This window comes from Netta rufina, assembly GCF_964035555.1.
Source record: "Netta rufina genome assembly, chromosome: Z".
Classification (NCBI taxonomy): Eukaryota; Metazoa; Chordata; class Aves; order Anseriformes; family Anatidae; genus Netta; species Netta rufina.
This window is the reverse complement of record NC_140126.1, coordinates 14,024,622-14,051,335: the sequence shown is the minus strand read 5'-3', so window position 1 is coordinate 14,051,335 and position 26,714 is coordinate 14,024,622. Positions and strand designations below refer to the sequence as shown.

General features: G+C 36.3%; 1 protein-coding gene across 1 annotated transcript in view; it reads right to left on the bottom strand.

Moving 5' to 3' along the window:
• The window catches only part of ITGA1 (integrin subunit alpha 1), a 78,144-nt gene that overhangs the window by 32,379 nt on the left and 19,051 nt on the right, over window positions 1-26,714 (bottom strand). Inside the window, exons 2-9 of the mRNA XM_084305504.1 lie at window positions 17,225-17,345; window positions 14,216-14,328; window positions 13,163-13,251; window positions 12,958-13,072; window positions 12,176-12,303; window positions 5,764-5,912; window positions 2,563-2,713; window positions 613-778 (exon numbers count right to left, since the gene is read on the bottom strand). Coding sequence (XP_084161630.1) covers window positions 613-778; window positions 2,563-2,713; window positions 5,764-5,912; window positions 12,176-12,303; window positions 12,958-13,072; window positions 13,163-13,251; window positions 14,216-14,328; window positions 17,225-17,345 — 1,032 coding nt within the window. The remainder of the gene's footprint in view (window positions 1-612; window positions 779-2,562; window positions 2,714-5,763; window positions 5,913-12,175; window positions 12,304-12,957; window positions 13,073-13,162; window positions 13,252-14,215; window positions 14,329-17,224; window positions 17,346-26,714) is intronic.

The following is a 26,714-nucleotide window of genomic DNA, read 5'->3' as shown; positions in this document are numbered from 1 at the left end:
TTACAAGTACTGAGCTTGAAACAAACAGAGTTGGACAGTGTTGCCTAATTTAGATAGAAAATGTAAGCAGACATTAGGAGATGATGACTTTTCTCTGCTAAAATCTGATCATCACCAACATTTCCAAGGAAAAAATATTTCTTGCCAACTCTATACACCAAGTCTGTGATAACGTGTACAGCAAAGTAGCATGTTGCAGCTAATAAATGTCAAGAGAACTTAAAGTTATAGGCAGACTAACATATGACTGTGGGTTAGTTTAGGACATGTTCTTACAATGCTCTTTTACATAATGGGAGGCACCTTTGCGTTCACCCAATGATAAAGTGGTAATGGTCTACAGTGACCTTTCTTACTCTTCTAGGTTACTGTTCCTATCTGAACAGATATCCTATCTATCCCAGATATTCCTATCTGAACCCATCTGAACAGATCTTTGCATCATTATCTGTATTTTTGATGTATACTGATCTTTACAATCAGCATGAAAAAATACACATATAATGCATTTTATGCAGCACAATACATTGGAAAGGAAGATAAAAGCAGGTGGTCTTGTGTTTGCTTCATTTTTAATGCAGGCATAAAGTAAAATTTCAAATAGTGTCATACCTTCCAGGGCAAATATTCTCTCTCCAAGTGCTTCAACAATAGTTAGAAGAGCCAATTCATCAGAGACATTGAAGAAATGCTTTTCGGTAGGCTTACTGGCAATTGATTTTATTTCCTCTACAAATTTCTCAGTACTTAAATTTCCTCTGCTGTAGCTGCCAAGAATCTAAAGAAAAAAAAATAAAAAGAAAAACAAAGAAGTCAAGGGTATGTTTTAAATCCTATTTTTAAAGATACCTTTGAGGTAGGTTGTCAGAAAATATTGGAAAATCACATCTAACCTTAATTGTTCTATTAAAACCTCCCTCAAATTCCTAGTCTTGATTGATTAAAAGCCATTCTTTTTGAAAAAAAAAACAAAACAGTATGAGGGAGGGCTTAGTTTTTTCCTGAAAGTACCAACAGTAGTGAACAACGTAACTGTGTGGTGTAATGTCTGCTATCCTCAACTGCCCTTTTTTCGTTTCTTCACAAAATTCTAATGATTAGTTGAAGTAGAGCTTCATTTAGAAAACAAACGAACAAAAAGCCATCCCAAACAGAATACACAATTGCATTGACTTCAGCATAGGTACCACTAGTTCTCCTCATAACATGGTATATGAGTAATTAATGACATGCTAATTTAGGTATAGAATATTTTTTTGTTATGTGGAAATTTGCCCTGTAAATGCACACAGCACCAGCACTTGCATTCAGTATCATGGTACAAGACTTCAGTCCACAGTTTTAATATTACTACTCTAAAAACTCAGAATGCCTTAAAATGAGGAAACACATTTTTCCAATTTCCAGACCAACGTTTATTTTTCAAGGGAAAAAAACATTCTGCTTGCTTATTTGCTTTGAGAGGGGAACCAAAACCAAATTTCCAGGTTCTAGTACTGCTGGACATGAAAGCAATTCAAATTTGGTTCTAGGCAAATATTTTACTGCTAAAAATATGGAAGATTCAGCAAGGACTTTTTCTTTAATGCTCTCCATCTTTATGAGGGAAACCAAGGAAACCACTGAAAATGTTGCTGATTTGTGATTCAACTTCAGTTTGCTAACTTTCTTTAAAGACAACGTTTTTCTTTAAAAATTCTTGGTTCTATACTTCATTGTAGTGATACTTAAGCAAGTAGCAAGCTTTTTCATCATCTGGTAACAATACTTCTGGAAGATATTGTTTCAGGTATGAAGGGAAAATGAAAAACATACTACTGCATTCAGTTTTGGAACTGGAAATTGAACTGTATTCAAAACCTGAGGGTATTTTAAGATAGGCTGATCTTGTTAGAAAACAAAGAGAGATAGGGACAGAGAAGAAACAATCCAATGTACCTTAAATATTAGGAAGAAAAACTAGATTATTCCAGTATACAATGTACAAATACAATAGTTTACACCAAATGCACCATTAATTTTTTCTTGTCACTGCGGATGAGATAACCTCCATGATGTTCATACTCTCATTCAGCTACTAAGTTTGCTCAACATGAAAATGACAATTTTAGTATCCCAGCACACAGAACAGCCATAATACACCATGATTCATTTATAATTTACTCATTTACTGTTTTTTTCTCTTTTAAAGTGGATGACGTGTCTGCAGAAATTGCTCAGATTTGAATTAATCCACTCTGTTCACTGTTCCTCTTAACTAGAAAGATTACATTTTATACTGCTCCTCAAATTCTTTCTATCCTTTATTTTCACAAAAAACTCTCAAGATACATTGCTTTCTGATGTGCTTTAATATCAAAAAACATTTTTTTTTCAGTTTTTCTTTTTTATCTATGAAATTAGTATATTTTCATAAAGATTCTTTTTCATAAGATTCTTTTTAAACAGACATTTAAACAGACATTTGGAAGACAAAATGTGCCTGTAAGATATGTACTATTTGTAATAAATACTTTGTGTTATTTGTAATATTTGTAATACTTCTCATTACATTTCACTTACAGCAATAGCGAATCTTTGAATGTTTTCGTCTTCACAACTATCAATCACTTCTTTCAATCTGTAGTTATCATGTGATTCCCCATCAGTCACAATAACCATTACTTTTTGTACTCCTCTTCGTGCACCATGAGCCTCAGTAAAAGCCTCTTCCCTAAAGGGAGCATAAAGGGTTTAGAGAAAGGCAAGGTCAGCATTTAGCACACACAATTTCTGCATTGTCAACCCTAAGCTAAAATACTTTACATTAAGGAGGGTGTAGGAAAAGGAAATTAATATTAACCAGGAACAAATACAAACAACAACAATTGGAATTTGCATGACAGTTTACAGCCAAAGAATTTCACAAGCATTCATTCGTTATTCTGTGTATTCATTCGTTATTCTGTGTAAAGTTATCTATTCAGTCTGTGACAGAAGAAAACAATGCTGAATGGTGAAGAATTCTTTTTCTACCCAAATAAACTCCCAGCATTTAAAACTGTTTTGTTACCTTAAAAACAAACAAACAAAACCCCACCAATCAACACCCCTCCCCCAAAATCCACATGCTAAAAAAATTTATTTCCACTCTACAGCAGCACTTCTAGTAGTCAAAGTATTTATTCAGTTACCAGCACCTCTACACATTTACAGCAAAACTGGGTATTGCAGATGTGTCAGAAGTCATCTGCAAGTGAGTGATGGTAGGTAGGGGTGACCCTTTGATTCCACAGATGTAGGTGGGGAAAAGGACACCGACATTCTGGGGAGCTGCTCATGCAGGCTGGGCATGGCTTGGTTCTGCATGTGACCAGGAAAGGAGAGGCTGAGTTAGGGTTCTGGAGAAGACGGAAGGAAGTAAAGCTTCCTCTTTTTAGAGAAATACCACAGAACTCTATCTAATACTGGCTACATGGGTAAAAGCTAAGATCCACCTCTGACAATGGCCTTAAGTAGATGTGTAGGAAGACTGCAAGAACTGAGGAAGCATTGCTGATACTTCCGTATATATAAGCGTGCAACGGTTTGTGGTACCCAGGGACGTTCTGAACCACATGTGGTTTCTGCATATTTGGTAATCCTCAACTGGTTCTGCTTTCATGAACTTATTCAGACTCCCTTGAGCCTCTACTTGTATCTAAGAATTTATCTAACTTATGAAGATGTAACAATTTTGTTAACTTTAACATGGTATCCACAGAGCTTCATTCAGATAATCAAATAGTTCACCAGGAAGATGATGCACATTTCAATTAGATAGTTGTTTGGAAAGGGAGAATGCATTCATTTATTGAATAAAGTTATGCTGCCAAGCCAGGAAAAAATGTAGAAGAGAGAAAAGATATGAAAGGTTTAGCAATGCATATCATTACTATATTTGTGTATATCTATGAGGTCCACTCTTAGGTAAACTGTTGTGCCAAAACTGTCTCTGAGGAAACACTTTTCTTGAAATGGACAGCAAACTAATGGCAAATTTTGCCTATTTGAGCAAGTAGTTTCTACTGTTTGGTCAGTAATGATCTGAGTAAGTGAAGAACCAGAACAACATTGTATGTTTTCAGAATATCTCTCAATGTCTTCTATTCTAATTGTATTTTGTTTTCTTGTCTTTCAGATCTGATGACCTGGTCATAACCAGGTCTGATGGGCTAGGAGTGGAAATGGATAACCGCTTGCTTCGTTCATATGGGAGTTTGATTTTGCATTTACTGTCTATTCTGAAAGAGTCAGATTCTATTTTTCTCTTAAAAGAAGTAATTCTAAGTAACAATACTGATACAACAGATCCAATACAGGCGTTGGGTCTGTATTGGGAATGATATTACTTGATATCTTTGCTGGTGACATGGACAGTGGGATTGAGTGCACCCTCAGCAAGTTTGCTGATAACACCAACCTGTGTGGTGTGACTGACAAACTGGAGGGAGGGGATGCCATGCAGAGGGACCTCAACAGGCTTGAGAGGTGGGCCTGTGAGAACCTCATGAAGTTCAACAAGGCCAAGTGCAAGGTCCTGCATCTGGTTTGTAGCAATCCCAAACATGAATACAGGCTGGGCAATGAATGGATTATAAACAGCCTGGCAGAGAAGGACTTGGGAGTACTGGTGGAAAAAAAGTGAATGTGAGCCAGCAGTATGCACTTGCAGCTGAGAAAGTCAGCTGTATCCTGGGCTGCACCAAGAGCAGTAAGGATAGAAGGTTGAGCAAAGTGATTCACCACCACTTCATTCTCATGAGACCCCACGCAGAGCATTGTGTTCAGCTTTGGGGCCCTCCAACAGAAGAAGGACAAGGAGCTGTTGGAGCAAGTCCAGAGGAGGGCCATGAGTATGATTAACGCTCTGAAGCACTTCTCCTATGAAGTCAGTCTGAGAGAGTTGGAATTGTATAGCCCAGAGAACAAATGTATTTGGGAAAAATTTACACTGGTCTTCTAGTACCTAAAGGAGGTCTACAAGAAAGATGGGGATGTGAATGTAGTAGTAGGACAAGGCACTGTCCTACTACTACTAGTAGGACAAGGCACTGGATCAGGCTGCCCAGAGAAGTTGTCAATGCCCAGTCCCTGGAAGTGTTTAAGGCAAGGTTGGACGGAGCTTTGAGCAATATGGACTGGTGGTAAGTGTCCCTGCCTATTGCAGGTGGTTGGAACTAGATGATCCTTAAGGTTCCTTCAAACCCAAACCACTCATTATTCTGATTTGATTCATTGATTCTTTGATTTTTAATTTCCCAATGCAGCAGAAGCTTCAAAAACTCAGATATGAAATTTCTAGAATTGTGATAAATGTGGACTCAAATCGCATAATAATCTTAACCTCAGAAGAAAGATGAATTAACACTAAAAAATTCTACTTTTTCCTGTTTCCTTTGAAAAACAGAATCTCCTTGACACCTCTGCCTAAACAGTTCCTACATGCTTTGTGTGGGTATCAAAGACTTTAAATCTGCTTTTCTTAGGACTACAGCCTTGTTCCACATCTTTTTTCTTTCCCCATTTCCTCAAGAGACAGATGCCTTTGCAGTGTGCCATGTACAACTGCTATAGAAATTGGATGGAGTATGTTTATCCAAACTCTTCCTAAATCTCATTCATCTAGCTAAAATGATGTCAGATGTCAGTCACATCATATTTTTGATTTATAAAATCAGAACTATTACATTATCTGTTAATATTTGTTTCTGCCTTATCCAGGACAATATTTTGAGAACGTACCTTGCTGTATCTATTCCAAGGGCTGTCATAGTTTGTGTGCCACCTCTCTGGCGTATTCTTAGGGCTGCAGCCATCACTTCTTCTGTTGTTGAGTAAGTATTCAGGTAAAATTCATGGACTACAGTCTGTCCATACTGAACGATTCCAACCTGAAACACACCATTCATAATAAAAACCAACCACTGTTAAAGAAAGAGACTGTTTCTCTTGCAGTGATGTAAATTCCCATCTGTACCTAAACCCAGGAAAAAACTGAACACTGCCTTTCCCCCAGATATGAAATACCTATTAGCTTTTGAGCAAGACTGGCTAGAAAATAGTTAATTTCAGTGAAATGTCTTGAAGTTTTTAAATTGTTTTTATAAAATACTGGAATAAGTGAAAAGCAGGTTCAACTCTTAGCTTTTCCTGACTTGAGGTAATCTGAGCTGCAGCTCTGCTCTACTCTTGGCCAAGGCAGACCGATACCCTAACCATCAGTCATAACTTTTCAAAAAAGATTTCCCTAAAGCATAAGAAACTGTTTCACAACTGTTATTTTTATCCAAATACAGTGCTCCTAAAACCAGTAGACTATTTACCCTAGAAACAACCCTGCATAACAACCCTGCATTGACAAATTCAGGCTCCTGGGGCATGAGGAAGACCTAAGTACCTATATATTGATAAAAACAGTCAGGGAGTCCAGGACATGACCGTTCTCCAGCAGGAGGTAGGCCAGAGTAATACTTCTGACCAGTGCCTGAGGGGACAACAAAAAATTATGGCTCCTAAAATGTTTGGATGATGGAAAGACTCAAGATGACCTCACACAGGCAATTCTTTGTGTGAAAAATCAACACATAGGATTGAAACCAAACCACAAATGACTGAGAGAACCTGCTGCAAAAACAAAATGCAAAATGAAAAGAAGATGAGCAATATTCTTAAATACTAATTAATTTCTCTCATTCATTTCTGTCACTTTTAATGTTCTGTCAGGTACTTGACAGCATTTACTGGGAAGAATCCACACCATCTTCCATTAGCATATTTCAATTTTATGTTACACATGGCAATTTATAGGTGTTATTTAGGATACTGCAGTGTTACATGGCATATTTATGCCTCACTCATCTATTATTAAAAGCACTCTAGCGTTTAGGTTCTGAGGATCAATAAGATCTCTGGGATGTTTATGCCATCGTATTATTTTAGAGGTGGCTTAGTACATACTTTGCAATTGCTTTATAGGTGCTTTTTGAGGTATTTTCATCGCCTGTCAGATTATGCACAATGTTTGTTTGCTGGCATTCATTTAAATACGTTACTTATATTTAAACCGAAAGGGTGACTTGTAGCAGAAGAGTATATTTGGACAAATATTTGAACTAAACATTGATATCACGATCACTATGAAGAGCTAGCAACATAAGATTATGGGACAATGCCCATCCCTGGAGGTGCTCAAGGCCAGGTTGGATGGGGCTTTGGGCCACCTTGTCTGGCAGGACGTGTCCCTGCCCATGTCAGGGTGGCTGGAAATGGGTGATCTTTAAGGTCCCTTGCAACCCAAACCATTCTGTGATTCTATGATTCTGTGATTCTGCAAAAATAAGTATAATAGTATGTGGTTAGAAAATCTATACCACTTAATTTCAGTAATCTTTTGAAAATACAATCAAATCTGGAAGAATCTATGTAGTTTCAAAGTTAGGACAAATTGCACCCTTTAACGGTATTTTAATTCTCTCTCAGAAGCATGCTCTCCTCCACCAAGAGCAGCCAGAGGTTGCACCTTCTCCTGGACAGCAGGGCATTAATTTGGGGCTGGGATTACACCACAGGCTGGGGCATGCACTGTATTACATACAACTCACAGCAACCTTGTGGCTCCAGCAGTATCCAACACTGAAGATGAAATTTTTAACCCTTTCCCTCCAAGGCAAATATTTTGTGGCATTTATCTGTGAGAGATACACTCTGAGGGAACATGCTGTGATGTTCCTGCTCTGTAGAAAATACTGTTAAATTCATGACAGTTTTCTCTCTTCTCTCCCACTTTTTGTGGTAGCAGCTAAATATTTATTTCTAATTATTATTTTGTTATCTGACACTTTCATACAACATAATCTGAAGAGGATGGTGCTCATCATTTAAAAAGCTTGTTGCTAACTGTTGAAAAATGACAGGTCTTCGTCATGCTCGGTCTTTTGGAGCTGCAGAAGAGTGCCACAACTATTCCACGACCACACACAAGAATCAAAAGCAGAGACTTTGTATATCAGTGAATTTGCCTCTGTGGGTTCACAGACTCCAGTTTTGAGGATTTTATTGGCACCAAGGTTTGATCAAGGTAATAAAGCCCATCTTTAGCTATTCTAGAGACCCACCTTGGTGTTGTCTTCTTCCTTAAAAAGGACTACAAGCTGAGACACTGAATTGTCTCATTTCCTATTTGAAAGGAAACACTGTCCATGATCACAGCAAGTAAACATTTTGAGCATTTCCTTCTCAGGAAGTGAATAGGAAGAACATCTGAGTCTGGAAAACTGCACTGTGTAGCATAGCTTGTAAATCAGGAAGGAAAGGGGGCATGTGGTTATCTTTTGGGATACAATTGTTCTGTGGGACCCTTCCTTAGCACTAGCTTTGAAAACACTGGTCATCATGTTCTATGTATTTCATGGCATCAGTGGTAAGCCACACCTCACAAAGGGTAATAAAACTTCCCCAAACCCACAAAGCAGTATGTCCCAGTCTTCTGCTAAATCATAAATTCAAGTTCACCTTTTAAAATTAGAATTGTATGCTATCAAGCATATAATGAATATATAGCCATGAAGGTATGAGATTTTGCAGCTTATTAATCTAACAGATAACTATAAATGGCACACCTATGTGGAGCAAATATACCATTTATGAGACAATAAACATGTTCCAACTGCTGAGCTTCAGCAAGACCCTAAGACTGGCTTACAGGTGGTGTATGTTTTGACTTGCTTGTTTAATTTCAATCTGGAAAATGCAGTAGTATTAAATAGAAAAACATAGTTTTGCTCTGCTCCAGCAAACCCAACATTTTTCCCAGCATTACTGACCATAATCTATTGAACATCTTTGTAATTCCTCAATTAATGTTCCCTTCCCTAGCATACCATGGATTTTATAATACACAAGGGAATAATTCTTTAATTGTCTCCAGTTCCTGTGAAAAAAAGTGTTGTAAGAGAGAACAGGCAAATGAAAGATTGTTCTACTTTGGGACAAAACATTTCAGAGGGCAATTACTTACAGTTTCTTCTATTAATGAACACAGCCCCTTATTTGGAAAGCACAATCTGGCTTTCCCTATCAATTATTAAATTATTCTGTATGTTTAAAAAATAAAAATAAATGGAAAACCATGCAGCACACAGCAAGGACATGCTGGGATTTACACCACTGGTTTGTATAGGAAAGTAAAACCAAAACCATTTCTGATTTAAATCTTATTTAAGGTAAAAGAAAATGCCTTAGGAAGGCATCTTTGAACAATACATTTATCATATGCAGAACTTGCTAAAGATTTCAAAATCAAACCAAAGTTGAATTAATTTTTCTACATTTTGTTTGGTCTATCACACTCACAAGGACTCAGACAGAAATTACTTTTAAAGCACTGCAAGTATCTTTCTTCTTTTTTTTTTTATACCTCTAAAACACTTCCATTCTTCTAGAGATAAAACTGATAATAAGATATGACATGGGATGATTTATTAGTTCACTGATACAGTCCCTTTGGAAATATAATAAGGTACAGGCCAAACACCTATAGCTGATTATGTCATATATCATTGTAGAAATGAAACATCTGAAAATTTCTGAGTGCCATTACAACAGAGCTTTAAAGTTGGAATTGAGCATGCTAATGCATTCTGCTCTCTCTTTTGATATTCTTCTACCACAGAAAGTTGTTCACATATAAACAATTAAAAAGCACATTCTCATATTAAGCAGACAAAAAACCTTCCTTTGCAGTTTCATTAAAATGTGCAATAAGGCAGACAGAAATATTTTCTTCCTTGTATTATTTTTTCTCATCTCATTCATCTTCCATTTCTACTTCTCTATTGTCACCTTCCCCATACATCTTTTATCCCCACCTCAGGATATGCAGCTTAACCATCAATATGACATTGTTTTTCAGAGAATGGGACAAAATGAAGGAAGTATTTCTGAAAAATATTATACTAAACTTTGGTTATTTGCATCTGAATCTTCTGGCTTTCACTTTATATGCCAAACAGGGGAAATGGAAGAATTTCTCTTCTTTCTTGCCACAACTCTAATGACCATTGTTCATGGATGGGGTAAACAAGAGTGGAGAATAATTCTCCTAAGCCTCTAATCAAAACATGGTTTTGAACAAGTCACACCCAAACGGCTAAGGAGCTATTCTGTAATCACCTCATTCCTTTCCCATGCAAGAGGAAAACAATCTGACGTCAGTGAAAGTACACTGATTTCAATGCGCTCAAAAATGATGAGAAAATTAAAATGGAAAAAAAATGGTTAAAACGGACAGAAAGTAAACAATTGTTCTTTTATTCTGTGTAGGAATGGGAGGGGGAAGAAACCTGCCTGCTCTGTTGTTTCTCCTCTTCCCGACAGCATGGGTGCAAGAAACAAAAACTTTTTACTACCTGTGGCTATTCCTGGGTTCTCAGGAAGGGAGATGGGAGGAAAGGAAAAGGCTGGAATACCCTTCCTGGGAGGTAGAGGAAGGGTAATAAGTCCCAAGAAAATTCCATTTAGATTTGCCCTCCATCTCCAGTTTTTAATTCTTTCTCTCCCTTTTCCAATTCTTATCTCCCTTTCAAATGTTTCTGCTCTTTAGCAACCACATGCCAAAGCTGACATTCTTGAGTGAATAAGTATATGTATTAGAAGAAGAAGGGTAGTTATGCCAAACAAATTAAAGAACAAATTTTGTAGGTGGAGATGGCTGGCTGTTGGAGTGCAGGCAAGCAAGAGGACTTCTTGTGCAGGACAAGGCAGGAATCTAAAACCATGCGTAAGAGAGGTGTGGCAATATAAAAAAAAAATTGAGAATTTCTTTGGGAGGAGTACAGGTGAGGGTGCTGCATAGTTGATTGCCCTGTGTACTATTCCTATGAAACACTTTGGGCATAAGGCAGTAATGATTTCCTTGCAGCCATTGCCCTGTACTACGAAGTTTAGCTTTAAATATTTTCTCAAGGTGCCATGTATGTTTGTGCCATGTACGTATCACCACCATAGGGACAAGGAAGATTTTTTCCCCTTTCTATTAAATTTAACAAGGTATTTTTCCCTCTTCCACACAATATCTGGAAAAGCAGGGTGTTTAAAATAAAAGGACGCAATTTTAAAGTTGACAGTTTATAAGCAATAATTTTACCAGCCAGTGTTCAGTACAGCCAACAGGAAAGTTAACCCTATCAATTTGGGAAATAATGGGGATACTCTCTGCAGACAGATATATCCCTTTACGGGACATACTCACTCTCTCCTTTGTGTAGGTAGTCTGAGGAGTTTTAGGCATGAGCTGAGAATTAGGAAATAACTTGCAGTAGGAAAAAACCTGCAGCATTGGCCTGCAGCCCACCAAATATTATACAGGATCCTAGAAAATCCTTGATTTTGGGAGGAGGGAGAAGTGAAAGGAAGTTTCTTTTGTTGTTAACATAGCTTTCTGTGTTAAAATGTATTCATGTGTATGTGTTTGCCCCTTCCCTGTGCTCTGCTCAAATTGCTATTTACGTTCTCTGTTCAGTGGACTCTTAAACACGTTAGGTCCTTAGCTGGGGTAATCTGTTGTAGCTCCATTAATTCTGATGATTTATATCGCTAATTTATAGCAGCTGGGAATTTGGCCCTCTCCATTTATTATATAGCTTTTGCCATTAATAACATGCAGCTTAACAGCCACTCATTAATTATGATTTCAAATGTTTTAAAGCTATATGCTTAGTGCTCCAAGGTGCAAAATTTTGAACACTGCTCCAAAAGTCTTGTAATGAGACGCTCTCAACCATATATGTCTGCCTTAGAGGAGCAGAAATGTCCTTCGTGCACACAAGAAGTGTCTGTGGAAGGAAGGTGACAAAGGACAATGTTCAAACTGCCTCACTTAACATGCCTACCTTTTGTCTCTTGGTTAGAAACTCAGTCTCTCCAGGTTGCCAGAAGAGTGAGGGGATGGAGAGGTGTCCTGGCAGCACTACATGGCAGCAAAGACTGACTGAGTTATGATTGTCAGCTGCTTTGTTCTGGTACTCCACTTCCATTAGTTCTTATAATTGAAGGGCTCCATAGATGACGCTCTTATTCCATTTCTTAGACTTTTATTCTCCCCCCACCCCCCCCCACCAAATTAAACAACAATAAAATATTGTAAAAAAAAAATCACCTGTGTTTGCTGAGGACCTATATCCATGTTTTTCAGAAGACTGTTTAGGAAGGCTGTGACGCTTTCCCATGGATAAATGCTGTTGGACCCATCAAGGACTATGACGATGTCCAACTGGGTTTTACACTCTGCAACACAAATGGCCACATAATAATTGATACAAACAAGGATCATATATATATTTGCAGTTCTAGTAACTTTTGTGATTAGTAATAAATGCATATCTCTCTATAGTGGGGCTGCATGTTTGATGCAGACTGTCATTCCACATCTTTTCCATGGTACTTTATGTGGTTTGGTATTCCCTCGATTAGCAAGGCACTTTCTTGTATGTAGAAATTTAAGAATGGCATCAGATCACATAACTGAAGTATTTACCAATGACCTCTGTCTTCTTTGATATCTACTCATTCCTCTTTCATTTTCCAAATGACCAGACGTTTACGATTTTTATACTACGAAATTGGATTTGTATTAGGTCTTAACATGCTGTCATTACTTAAAAAGAGTCTTTTGGCCTTAAGTAAAAAACATAAGCAACTATTTTTAGCAATTGTGTTTGGATGTCAAATAGCCCTGTAATGATTGTTTATACTGAGATAAACTCTAAAATTAGCAAGAATTTAGGTTATATACTGACAATGAAAACATTTACTTAACTTGGTAATGCTGGTAGCTAAGGAAAGCAGTTCATACTTTTTGGTATGCCTCTGTGTATACATTCATCTTGTTTGGCACCTTGTATTTTCAGACACACGAGAGAATTCCTGTGGTATGCATACCTTGCACAGATGGCGCAATAGCTTCCACAGTTTCAAAAGTGGAGCTGACGTTGGAGCAAACTCCAGTTGTGTAATGCAAACGCCCACACTTATAAGCATAGAGTGGTCCACATGCCTTAAAAAAATGAAAAAGGTTGAAATGTTTGGTGTGTTACCTAAGGAAAATACAGAGTTCTTTTAAAATTGTCAAAAAGTCCTTTCTTACCAGAAAGCCGCCCTTTGGGTTAGTCACTAAAGTTGTTCCAAGAGTCATGTTTTCTTTTACTTCCATGACGTTAGGAACTGAAGTAGAAGCTACAAATAGATTGAAACGTTAAGTATTTGGGAATGTGAAAACAAAATGTTAAAGTATATATAAGCTAGCAGAGAGCTTCCAGCTTCTAAAATAAAACACAGACTGACACTGGTTCCATCAAATATTTTAGCACCCTCCTCCTTCAATTGCAATGAACAAGAAAAAATTCTGAGACTGGCTTTTATCCCAGCAAAATTTGTCTGGGTTGCTGTCTCAAATAGTTTCTTGAACTGGGAAAAAAGGTAAAAATAACAGTACAACGAAAGCAAGAGATTACTGTTCACACAGTTTTGTTAATTAGAAGACAAATATTCATTTTTTACTCTGTCCTGTTATAAATGAATTACAGCTGTTATGTTTGCTACTTTGTTGTTACATTATTGATATTCAGGTTTTCGAGGAAAGTGATTTAAGAAAAAACATGGTGACTGGTGTATTTAGTGGAATTCGTATTAACAGTCTCTTCCTGTCTATATTGAGTCTCTCTTGACAAAAGCAAAAGCAAAAAAAAAAAAAAAAAGAATGAATGTTAAACACCTTATTAAGGTGCTTCAGCTTTGCTCTGACTACTTAGGTGCTTGTTAAAAGCATTAGGAAGGCTCTTACTGGCTTCCAAGAGCTTTGGAAAAGGTAGCCCACAAATCTACACTCCTCAGCCTTTCTGCCAGGACTAGTAACCACAATCAATCAGTATCAGTCATAATAATGCTTTGATAACACAGCTAAATGCCTATTCTGGAGTATCAGTGTGTTTTCCAAAGACCAATGAGAGATAAAATAAAATTATTTTTGATGTTACAAATACAACCTCCTTCATGCTTAGTTCTGGAGTCCTAAGTCAATTTTCCGTACAAAACCAATCCTAACACATATTTATTAACTAAAAATCTCTTTAAGATTTGACCTCTACTTGAGGTCAATAGAGCTGCCACCCCCGCATGACAGCTCTATTTTCTTTCATACCTGGTAAATTCAGTTTTATGCAAGGCGACTGGTTGTCCTTTCCTACAGGGCATTTGTATACATCTCCTGTTCGTTTCTCAGGCTGGCCAACTAATGGAGAACCAATAAGTACCCTGCAAATGAAATGTTATCTGAAATTTCTTCTTTCAAGAAAGGCTTGAAAGTCAGCAAATAAAACTTAGATACAGAACACAGATACAGCTCGTTCTGCACAAACAGTAGAGGATAGAGAGCAAGAAAAGTATCTATTATGCTTTTTCAGACTCAATAAAAAGCAGCTATTCTGTCTCCCCTGTAATAAACAATATGGAAAGGAAATATATCTATGTACCAAATTATACAATAGACATTACAAAACATTACAAAAAAAATCCACTGAAAAATATAAGCAGCATTGGTTGGTGGATGAAATGTATTGCAAGTAGTACAGAAAGACATACCTTTTTTATTTATATCACCTTGCTCTTTAATATATTTTAGAAAATAAAGTATTTTAAGTGCTAAGGAGGGAGAGGCTCACAGGCACGAAGTAGAATAATTCAGTTTTAAATAATGTGAGCCAGCATTTTAAGATACATTTTTATCCTTAGCAATTAAAAAAAGAAAGAACGAACAAAAAAGGCATGTCCAGAAAATCTCTATTCTGATACAATATTTTGTAAGCATAACAAATTAACATTCACTCCTAAATCCATTTTCAGCAGAAAATGCTGTTAAGAGATAGACACTGTTTTTGTTTTCACATCCTTATTAGTGACACTAAACAGCCCAGCATCACCCAGCAAGTAACTGACTCCATTAAATGTGCAAGGAAGAACTCAAATTAAATTAGAATTCACAGCACACACTGAAAATAGAAATCCTGTCATTAGAAGTAACAGTTTAGTAAGATTTGCTTGTGGACACTTAGATGATTGTGAAGAGTTATTGAGAAAACTATTTCTAGCTTTAATCATAAATTAATGAGTCCAGGCAGAAGATATTTGTATAGAATGACATATTAGGTAAGATGTAGCCTAAAGATAAAAAGAGCCAGAAAGGAGAATTTAAATGCAGTACACCATCCAGTTTCTAAACAAACATACTGAAACAGCTCATTGTGATCCAGTATTTTTTTTTTTTTATTAATAATTTCTAAAGCAAAATAAAATGGTCCAAGTACGTACTGGATCTGATTGACCTTTCAAGCTACACTCTGTAAGGCATTCTGAACACCATGACTTAGAAGCATGCTCCACAACCTATTATATGCATCCTTGACTTCTGTTTAACCACAAAGAAGCTGAGTGTGCTTGACATTCCAGAGGAGGTGATCAGTACTTAGCAGGATTATGCCCACATGCTGTTCTTTACCCAGAAAAAAAGAAGATCCTCATGCACTGAGATAAGTGGTTTGAAAGACTACCCTGTCTGTTTGCCAAGACAATTTTTTGTTTTTATTTTTTTATTTTTGGGGACTCTCTTTATCTTTGAGAACAACTTTAGCCAGATTTACAAGACATCTGTTGCTGAAAATCTGTCTGTGTTATCAAGGTAGTAGTTCTTGACAAAACACCACAAAGATTTATATATTTAAAATACCATTATGTAGATTTCCTGCTCTGTATGTTATGCTGAAGGAAACTTGGAAACTTGAAAATTTAGCAGTGGCTCTGGAGTTTTATTTCAGAGATGTTCAGACATAGCATGCTGGTTTAAATTCCTGTCTTGCTTCAGCCACTGAAAGATAACATTTTTTGCACTTAACATTAACTTTTGCTTATAACATTTTTTGCACTTGAAAGGCTTCAGGGCATATACAGCAATATAGCTTACTATACAAAATCCAAGCTCCTAGAATGGATACCATTTCTGGAAGGTCTAGGTTAGTTCAACAAAGGTCACTATTATCCTTTCATCACCCCCGTGCAGAAGTGTACATCCTGCAACCTGGACAGTCGAGAACTAGCATTTGCAAAAGCAGGTTCTGCTATTTCATTTTAGTGAACATTTCCTGTGTCTAATAGAGAACAGAGTGCTGCAGTGGTGGACAGACTCTCAGAATTGAGCAGGTCTGGTGCTGGTAGAGAGGATCCACTCAGGCACTGCACAGAGCAGTGTGACCTGGCTGCCAAGTGGCCACACGCCCTTTGTTCCAGACTGCTAGGAGTCATCTCTGGGGCTTATCATGAATGTCAAATTACTGGCGAAGTTCTTGGAAAACCAGAAAAATCAACAAACAACAATACAGACCTCAGGTTTCCCAAGCCTTTTACCATTCAATTACTATTTCAGTCCGCCAGCCAGAGATTCACCCATGATGTTCATTCTTATGCATAAGCTGCTTATCAAAAGACTGAGAGGCAATGATATTAGTAAGCACATCAAAATGCAATTAATAATTCAGTAGAAAAACAAAACAAAACAAAACAAAACAACAACAACAAAAAACAAGGAAATAGCAGGTTAAGAAGGTGGCTCCAAATCCCAAATACAAATATATGTCAACTGCAAGACACAATTAGACCTTCAAAACAGAAGAGGGAGAACAGTATTATTAAATACTATCTTTCCACCAGTCCCACCAAAAACTCAGTTCTGGCAACCAGTGACAGAAAATTTTAGAAAAAAAAAAACGCTTATTAAAGCAGGAGCAATTTTGCTGGTGATATATTCATAGAAGGAAAAGATGAATCGTGACTAAACATGACTATCATGATCTTTTTTTTTTGTGAAACAGAAAAAAGATGGCTCAGGCATACAAAAAGCTGTCTTAGCTCCAGCAAACAGTTCATTTACCCACTTTGTGAACTCATTTATTTCTTTGAGGAAACTGATGTAGATGAAAATTTGAATCTTTGTCTCCCAGTGTTTGGAGATTTCTTTAGGACTGTTCATCAATTTAAGAAATACAAATAAGCCTGACAGAAAACTGACCCTTAGTTATGGGGTATACTTAGAAAAAACAGTATAGAACCTGAGTCAGTGAATATATGGTAATTTGCAGCTTAGACAAGAAAAGCAGCTTACCATTTTCCTTCCTCGTTTTCATACTGTTGAACTGTGTACCCAAACATGTCTTCCAGAGGCCCACTGAAGGTCACTGAATTTTTCACATCAACATTGGAAGAGACAACGAGATGAAGGAGAGCTTTAAAAGAAAACAAAATAATAACAGCAAAAAAAACCATGTAGCAACATGCATGAAAACACAAACTTTTCAGAAATCAAAGTTTAGTTACAACTTACTGAGGGTTTAAGACAGGGATTGAAAGTAGTATTTTGAATGTATTTATATTTTTCAAATTTATATTTGAATATATTTACCACAGCTTTACCAAGATTTAAAATCACACATACATATGCGTCTATATTCACAGACTGATTTCTATAGCCAAAACTTAGATGTTAGTTTTAAAAGTCAAAATTGTTGAATTACTGGTCAACATCACTACTTATACATTAAATAAGGCTTTTTATCTTTTCTTTATTCTTCATTTCAAGCAGCGATCTCTTCCATTCTTGTCCTGTTGAAGTCACTTTCAAAAACAACCACTGACTTACATCTGCAGAGCTGTCTATTTAATACAGAACCAAAACTTCGATGAATTTGTAGAACATCAGAACTAGTTAAAAACAATTATATACACCTTAATTTTCATTTCAAAGAAACCTTTCATGATCATTTACTGACATTTAACAGTTACATAAAAGTATCCAAATCCATAGTACTTGCTGCACGTCAAAGCATTCAAATGATGTCTAGGCAGTCACTAAAATACTTCTGTGTTATTCACCATTGAGATGACATTCTCATAGCTGGTTACTATAATTAAGCTCCCAAATGGTCAGTGCTAATCTGTCCCTCTCAGCATCACATTTCCTGCTTAATTCAGTAAAATCATCACAAAAAGACTATCACAAAAAGACTATTTATTGCTGAGTAGGTATTTCCGGTTTCACTGGACAGCAGAAAAAGAAAAATTTTTTTTTGTGTTATTTCAGTTTTTCTTCCGCCAGTCAGAGTCAGGAAATAAAAAGAAGTGGACACGTTAAAATGGAGTTTACTTTTACTCTTCAGCAAAAATTGATTACAAGCAATGAGAAAAAATTCACGGCTGATGGTCTAAGGGGAAAGCATTTCCCAGAAAAGTATGCATTCTTGTGCAATTTTGCAACTACCGCAACTACTAATGCAATGACATGCATGCTTTGTCTTAACTATTGATATTTACTTTTAAATAATGCTACTACATCTCTTCATATGCAATAGAGGTTTGTCTCTTTCTTTTCTCTTTGGGTCATCAAAGAATAATCAAAGTCAACAAAATTACAAAATAAAAAAAAAATCTGTAAAATTATCATTGGCTCAAATCTTGAACTTAATTTTCAGAGTAAACATAATAGCTATTATTATTAATATTTTTATTACTATTTTTATTATTTTTATATGAATATCATACATATGGTATTCAGGCCATCATTTAGACTCCCAATTTACCTCTTAGTCAATTAAACTGTTCTGACGAGTTTGTCTGCTAGTGTCTAAGTAGTTTAGCCAAAGAAAGGTAGTTGCGAAGTCCACCCATATCAACTCACCTCTTCAAAACCTCTAGAAGTCTGTTCACTTTAGCCCCTGAATGAGGTGGGCATAACATCCTTCTAGAAGTCTCTTACCCCTTGCTTACCACAGAAAACATAATTTGATTTTAAAGGGCACAGATTCCAGTTCATCTCTTCAAATTTACTTTCTTCTAAGGCTATTGAAGGTTATGTATGCAGTCTGTGCTCTGTACAACTCCATCACACATCACAGAACCATGTAATCATTAGGGTTGGAAAAGACCTCCAAGATCATCTGGTTCCCCTGCCATTCCCATTCCCCTGCCACCAGTATCACCCATTAAACCATGTCCCTAAGTGTGTACAACCCTTCCTTGAAGACCCTCAGGGATGGTGACTCCACCACCTCCCAGGGCAACCTGTTCTAACGACTGGCTACTCCTTCTGAGAAGCAATGTCTCCTAATTTCCTACCTAAACCTCCCCTGGTGCAACTTGAGGTCGTTCCCTCTTGTACTATCACTAGTTATCTGCATCCTTTCAGGATGTTGTAGAGAGCAATAAGATCAATAACAACCCCAGTTCCCTCAGCTGCTCCCCATAGGACTTGTGTTCTAGACCCTTCACCAGCTTCATAGCCCTGCCATATCAATGATACCCTTCACATCATTCCATCCTCTGCTGAAAGAGGAGTTTCTTCACAGTACAGCATTGGCAACTGTTGTGAATTTTACAGTGTGTTCATGGTACTAAATGGGCTTGAAAATTTCTGACTCTATTACACAACACACTCAATCCCCATAGTTTTAAAGAGTACACTTCTAATCCTCATTATAACAGAAAGTTTGAAAATGTGGAATGTTAAAACACGCAAACTAGAAGACAAATAGAAAATGCCAGCTATTTGCTACTATCACCCAAAAGCCTTCTGATTCTGAGTGAGGTTAATTTAGAACCAGCAATAATAATGGTTCTTAAAAGACAGAGCTAGAAGAATTAAAACAAGCTAGGACTGGTCAGAAATAAAAAGGAGTTGACTCTCCACAATGCAGAGAATAGAGATGGAGACTGTCAACAAAGGGTATTTTGGATGCTAAATATCATGTATTCAGTGGATAACTGAGTAAGCTAATGGAGGTAGTTAGCTACTGCAGGTTACAAACCATACAGAAAGCACATTGAATTCAGGAAGTCCCCTTTGCTGGAAATATTCTGAAGATGGAAGGATACACAGGAGGAATAACAGATATGCTTTCTCATCTATCTTTTGTCTCTGGGTATCATCTTACATTTACTCCTGACAACATGACACTGGACCAAATACTTTATTTGATCCAGTATAGTTATCCTTTTCCTCTCAACTTCCCATTCAATTCTAGCTTGAAATCAGATGCTTTGAAGTTTTGATTTTTGTATGCAAATGGTGTGGCTTATTTTCATATGCAGATGTATTACATGACTTCCTGTGGCTTGTATGTGTATCATGAGCTAATGATTTTGAGTAAAAGTAAGGGTTGTACTAGGCAATGGAAGATTAACTTATAAATACTTAATAAAGATATCTTATTACATTTCCAACAGATTGCTTAAAATGAAATCTTACTTTTTCATGTAAAGATTTATTGAAATCTGCAGACGGTAAATGGAAAAGTGGAGTTTACATTGACCCATGTTACACTATCAGGTAACAATAACTCCACTTTTATGACTTTCATGATTTTTTTCACTTTTCAGTACGTTTTATACAAACCAGGAGTTCACACTATTGAAAAAAAAAAAAAAGATGATTGTGACTGAAAATGATACTTTATATCAGTAATGATTTCTAGCTTGTATTCTTCCAGACTTCTGATTTCTGTCTAAGTTGTAAACATTCTCTTCAGGTTCTAGCAAACTGGTGTGGATAGTACTATAAGTATAAAGACTACTGGCAGAAATAGTGAAAAAAACTAAAAGCTACAGAGAAGTTGGAGAGAATTCTTGAAGGGTATAGGGAATAAGTAGAAAAAAAATATCTTTTGAGGCATGTAGTATTTGACTACATACTTAATCACAGTTATTGTAGGTAAATTAAACTAAGATTTTGAACCATTCCATGCTGTGCTAACAGAATGACTAAAAAGACAGATCAAAGTACTGATCAGAAATACAGACTATAAATGTTTATCAGAAGATAAAACTTAAGTTCCAGCTTTTAGGTTCTCATTTTATAACAAAGGAACCACTGTAGAAAACTGGGATAATGACTCTCTCACTGCTGTCGTTAACTGCGTAAGAAAACTAGCTGGTGCACATAGTATTTGTATCTGGGCACAGTTCGTACCTGTGCATGAGAAGTTAATACTCAGTCACCAAGACAGCAAGACAAATATTATTGTAATAGATAATTGCAAGCCTCGAGTAGTAGCTCATACTTGTACAGTAGCCACTGATATATTTTTTCCCTTCTGTTTTATTTAACTTGAGTTTTTAACCAAACTTTACCAGAACAACCGGGCAGATGACATTAAACTATGCAAAAAATGCTTAAAATATATTTCCCCAGGACTTGTCTGAGTGCCTATTGCCTGGTCACTCTAATCTTTGCGAACAGAGAACTGAAGAGGGCCCCCATGTTTTTGTAGAATGTCAACATAACCAGAGCTGCAGCATGTCTAACTAGCACCTGGCTCTTGACTGATGAAAAAAAAGATAAATTACCTGCAATAGATGACATAATGGAGACTGACTTAACCATGAGAAGAGAGTACATTCAGTTAGGATATTTTGTCTGTGTATGGTCTATAGCAAATAACAATTGCATCCTCTATAAACAGTGGCTATTCTTGGAAAGGACAAATTCATGTGTTACATTTAACATTACACATTGGCTGCACCCTAATTTTCCCCACCAGCTTGCGGTCAGAGACACTTAGTCAAACACTTCCTGCTGTAGCATTTCAGAAGTCTTTATTAGTTCTTCTGTATTTTGCAAAAAGAGAAAGAAACAAAGCAGGTCTAAGTGCAGTTAGGAAAGAAAAAGTAGAAATGTCTTGCAAAAATATGCACAACTGGAAAACACTGGGAAAGTCTGAAGAAAGAATGTTTTCAGGAGAAGAATTCCAGACTGCATCCATCCTGGATAATTAAAGAAATTTAAGATTAAAATAAAATTAAAATATTGTATTGACTTCTCATATTTAGGAACCTCTTGCAAAGAAAACGACAAAGTGCTTTATTGTCTTGCAGTGTTACTGTAATGGTATTTTAAAGATCTGCAAACAACACAGGAGTGCAATACAGATTACACTGAAAGCTAAGTGACATTAGGAAGGATGTCCTAGCTTATAAAGCAATACCTAACTGCTCTGTTAGAGTATTTTATGCTAATGTTGCAAAAATCCTCTCTCTATTGTACTTTAATAAAACATGAAGAAAGAAGCTTATATGGAAGTATCCAGGATATCGGTTACTCACTGAGGGATCAGGACTGGGAGTACTGGCTTGACCTCCCATGACACCTTAATATGAACACAGCAGCATATGGTATCATGCTTTGCACTTCGAAAAACCTTTCACTTGAGAAAATTGATACCACCGAGTGCTGACACATGCAAGTTTGTGCTGCTGCTCTCAGCCAGCTGGAATCAATCTGTCGAATCTGTGTGTGATTCTGTGTGAAAGAACACTGGATCTTTTAGCTGCATCAACACAACACCGTGTACTCGGGTTTGGGGCTAGTCTGCATCTGGCTAGTAGAAAGAGAATATTAAACACGCATCTGCTTGCAAAGATGTACCCATAAAATACTATTTGTAAAATGGCTCAAGCATAAAGAAGTAGATTCTTTGCTGGTAATTTAGAGGGGAGAATCTTCACATTTTATTTTTACCTCACTTGTGATAATGTCACTGCAGCATTATACACATCTTATGAAAAAGACATTTAGTCACAGACATTTCAAGTAGGAGAAAATATGGCTGCATGGTACAATTGCCATCTGTGAGGTTGGAGGCTACAGTGCTTTGGCCTTAATGTAGAAGGCCATGAAGGCCTTCATAGGAGTTTGTGATGCATTCATTTCTGGCTGACTAACTACCACTGTATTTCACATAAAGCTGCATATTTAAAAAAAAAAAAAAAAAAAAGGAGCAGGAAAAAGGATTAACTTTTGGAACTTTTTCAGTAGAGCTTAAACCAAGCCTTTCATTTTTCAGGGCTACAAAAGAACCTTTGTATAATTTTGCCTCCAGATTTTTTTCTTTCTTTTTTTTTTTTTTTTTCTTTAATCTTTAACCTTTGAAAAAGCAAAAGACTGATTTTCTGGAATAAGCCCATATAATAAAAAAAAGACATCATTAAAAGTAGATAAGTATCCAAAAAAGTAAAAGAAATATGTATTTAAAAGTGGTTCCAGATTCAGTAGCCACATGCTTTTCAAAGCCAATTAAACGCTTTGTACAGCTCCATAAATAAAGCTTCCTTTGCCAGTTTTTGTACTGAAAAATTTGTACTGGAAAATTGCTTTATAATGCAGTGTCAAGCCTGAAAATATACTGAATCAAAGCTTTGTAATGTGATCCCAAATGAGTAACACAATGCAACATGCAAAACTCCCGTAAATGCAATAGCAGAGATCAAGAATATGTCCCCTACTCAGCAGTCATCAGAATAAAACCATACTGTTCAAAGTCTGCAACCTTTGAAATCATGCCTCTCTTTAGAATGATTCTTAGCACTTTGCAGTTTCTCACAGAAGGGAGAAAAAGACTTAGAAATATTTGACCACATACAAAAAAACATTGTGAGGTCAGCCGCTAGACTTGTACAGATGTACAGAGGCTTAGAAAATTTAGCGGTTAGATAAAAGCCAAACACTTCCTGGAAAATGTTTGAGTTCATCTCCAGTGATCTCCATCCTATCTTTTGGGTGTAGTTCTTCTATCAATACTTAACTACATTTAAGTCCTACAGCCGTTAGCTTAGAGTTCCCTCTAGCCCCATTCTCCTTTCCTATCAAGGACCATTTCCTCCAGAACACTCCACTATAACTTCTGCTTCCCAATATCTAACTTGATATAGCAACTCTAAGGACCTCCTATCTCTGGACCCCTTCTTAGGTAGAATATATTTATAGTCATTTGTTATTAAATCAAGTTTCATAAAAATGCATGGTTAAAATGATCATGTATATTACTTCCCAGAAGGAAGACCAGAAACTTAAAATGGAGCAATCTGGCGCAAAATAAATAAATAAATAAATAAAATAACTGAACAAACAAGAATTCATTAACCTAAAGAAAAACATGTTATTCACAACTCTCTCTAAAACTGCTCACAGACCTGTAAGTTTTCTTCCACAAAAAAAAAATAAATCTCCAGTTTGATGAGTTGAATATGTTTCAATTGGTTTTCTATGAGCTTTCTAACTGCTCAGTTATGCTGGATCTCAGTTTTGCCAGCTGATGTCCTGGAAGCTCTCCTCTGTGTAGCCTTGTCTCAATTAGCATTGCAAGTCAACTACAGCTATTGTTGGGGGAAACACATGCCAAAATACTTAGTAAACCCCAAAGCCTAAGTGTTTTTTATCTGACTTCACATGGTTAAATGGTCTGCTTTTCCTACGCCAAACTGCATACTTTAAGTATTTCCAGTTAATTTTGTTTCTATTATGCTACATGAAAAGCCCCAGTAGATTCAATAAGAATCATACATTTTCTTTTATACAAATATGAAGCTATTTGACTACCCAAAGCCTCATTACTGTTATCATGCTAAATAATTTCTAAATATTTCTAAGTATTCTTTTCAGGTTTCTTAAGACTAACTTCCCTAACGCATGATTGGTGGGGGAGCAAACCCCAATTTTCTTCTACTCAAACAAGGCACTCCCATACCTTTTCGAGCTTATGTAATCACAAAGATCACTTTACATCAAGAAATAGCTTCTTCAACATTATGCTTATGATTAAATCCAAAGACGTGAGTGGAATTTGCAACAGGTAGCACAATTGCTTAAAAAAAAATAGTGTGATCATCGTTACATATGAAAACTCCAGTATGGTTAATAATCAGTTTTTATGCATCTTTGAATCAGCGAAGTACTTTACAATATCAGAGTCAAAGCTCATGTAGGAGCTCACAGAATCACAAAATTGCTTGGGTTGGTAGGGACCTTAGACTATAGAAATGTACCAAGAAATTTTGAGAAAGAGATGGTAGCGTGATACCTGTTCAACAGTAAGCATCATGCCTATTCTCCACTCAAAGGAGGTTTATTTTGATGAGTTATTTGCAACACGTTCAACACCTTTCATAATCGCAGTGTATTAGAGCACAATCAAGAAAACAGAAAGCATCAAGTACTAGTTGCTGGCCAAACATGTGAGTTGGAGTAAATTACTACCTGTCGGTGTTCAAATGTGAACATCAAATGCCATTATATCTAAGTTTCTTTTGAATCCATGCTTTGTAACTGTACTTTCTGTTTCCAAGTAACAAAATATCTTTAAGAATGAAGTGAAAATGCCATGTCAAAAAATACTTGAGAAAACTAAAAAACAATGCAGTCAAGTTAATGTACTTTTGAAGGTGGATATATTGCCACTAGGGTGCTTTTTATACATTAAAAATACTGTTCTCTTTTGAGAGAACATGAATCACTGCACACATAAAAAAAATACTGTCAGCCTAGGTCACGAAACTTAAAATTGCCCATCTATAAAATTGGCCAGTAGGTACAGAAATAATCACAATTCCTTTTGAACAGTCTGGAAAATGTGATAATAACAGAAATGTAAAAAAAAGAAAAAAAAAAAAAAAAAAAAAGCATAGTTGAAAACTCATGTTATTATCCCTCCACCAGGACAAAATATAGTTTTGTTTTTGCCTTCCTGATCTGTTATCATTATTCATGATTTTTTTCCCCCAATTGTTTTCAAAGACTGTCAGGTAAATTTTCTCAAAAGTCAGCAGTCTTAAGGCTAATATCAGAATGAAAATGCTTCAGTGGCACTAACAGCTTTCTGAAAAGCAACAGCTTTCAATTTTTCCATTTCTTTACTATACAATGGCTACAAACTCCTTTCTTTCATCACCTTATGCTAAGCATAATCATTGGCTCTCTGTCAGCTGAATCGCTCAAAGCTTCAGGAAGAGAAGAAACCCTCCAAAAGAAAATGCGAATATCTTGATGTGATCATCTCACACATGGCTAACCAAAGTACTACAGAACGTAAATTCAAACCAGTTCTTATACAGTGCAGCAAAAACACAGAGACAATGTACACACTAAAATTGATTAGCTCGTATTTGTTATCTATAAAATGTATCAATATCAATTCAGCTGTGATCCAAGAAACTGTAGTAAGTGCAGTGAAATGGAAAAGATGGAAGCTCACAAATCTCTCTTTCCAGTCCAATATACCTCTGTTAAGCAGTAATTTTGGAGAAAAACAAAAACAAACCAAATAAAAATATGAACAAGGAAAAATTCCTAAGCTGAGCAGGGACATACATACTTTGGAGTTAAATTTCAGCTCTGTATATTAAAAGAAAACAACAACAACAACTTGTAAACTATAGTTGAGTTGTCTCAAGAACTCCTCTCCCAATATTTCTGATAATACAGCATCTATGATAATTTTGACTAGAATACTCTAGAACACTCATTTTCTTCATCTAAGGCATCTTCTAGTACAGTAAGAGGGAAGCACTACATTGCTCCAATTTTTTATTTCATGACTGCATTAAAAAAAAAGAATTCCATGTTTCCCTGTTTAAAATATTTACTTCCTAATTTTAACAGGGATTTGAAAACTCCAGAACTTAAAAGACTTTCTTAGCACCTTCCTTAACATTATTTTATTCTTAGTCCTCCTTTATTTATCAAACTTCTTGTATCAAGTTCAGCTCACAATGAGTTGCAACAAAATGTAAACCAAACAAATGGATTTTTATGAAACTGAAGTCCCTTTAAA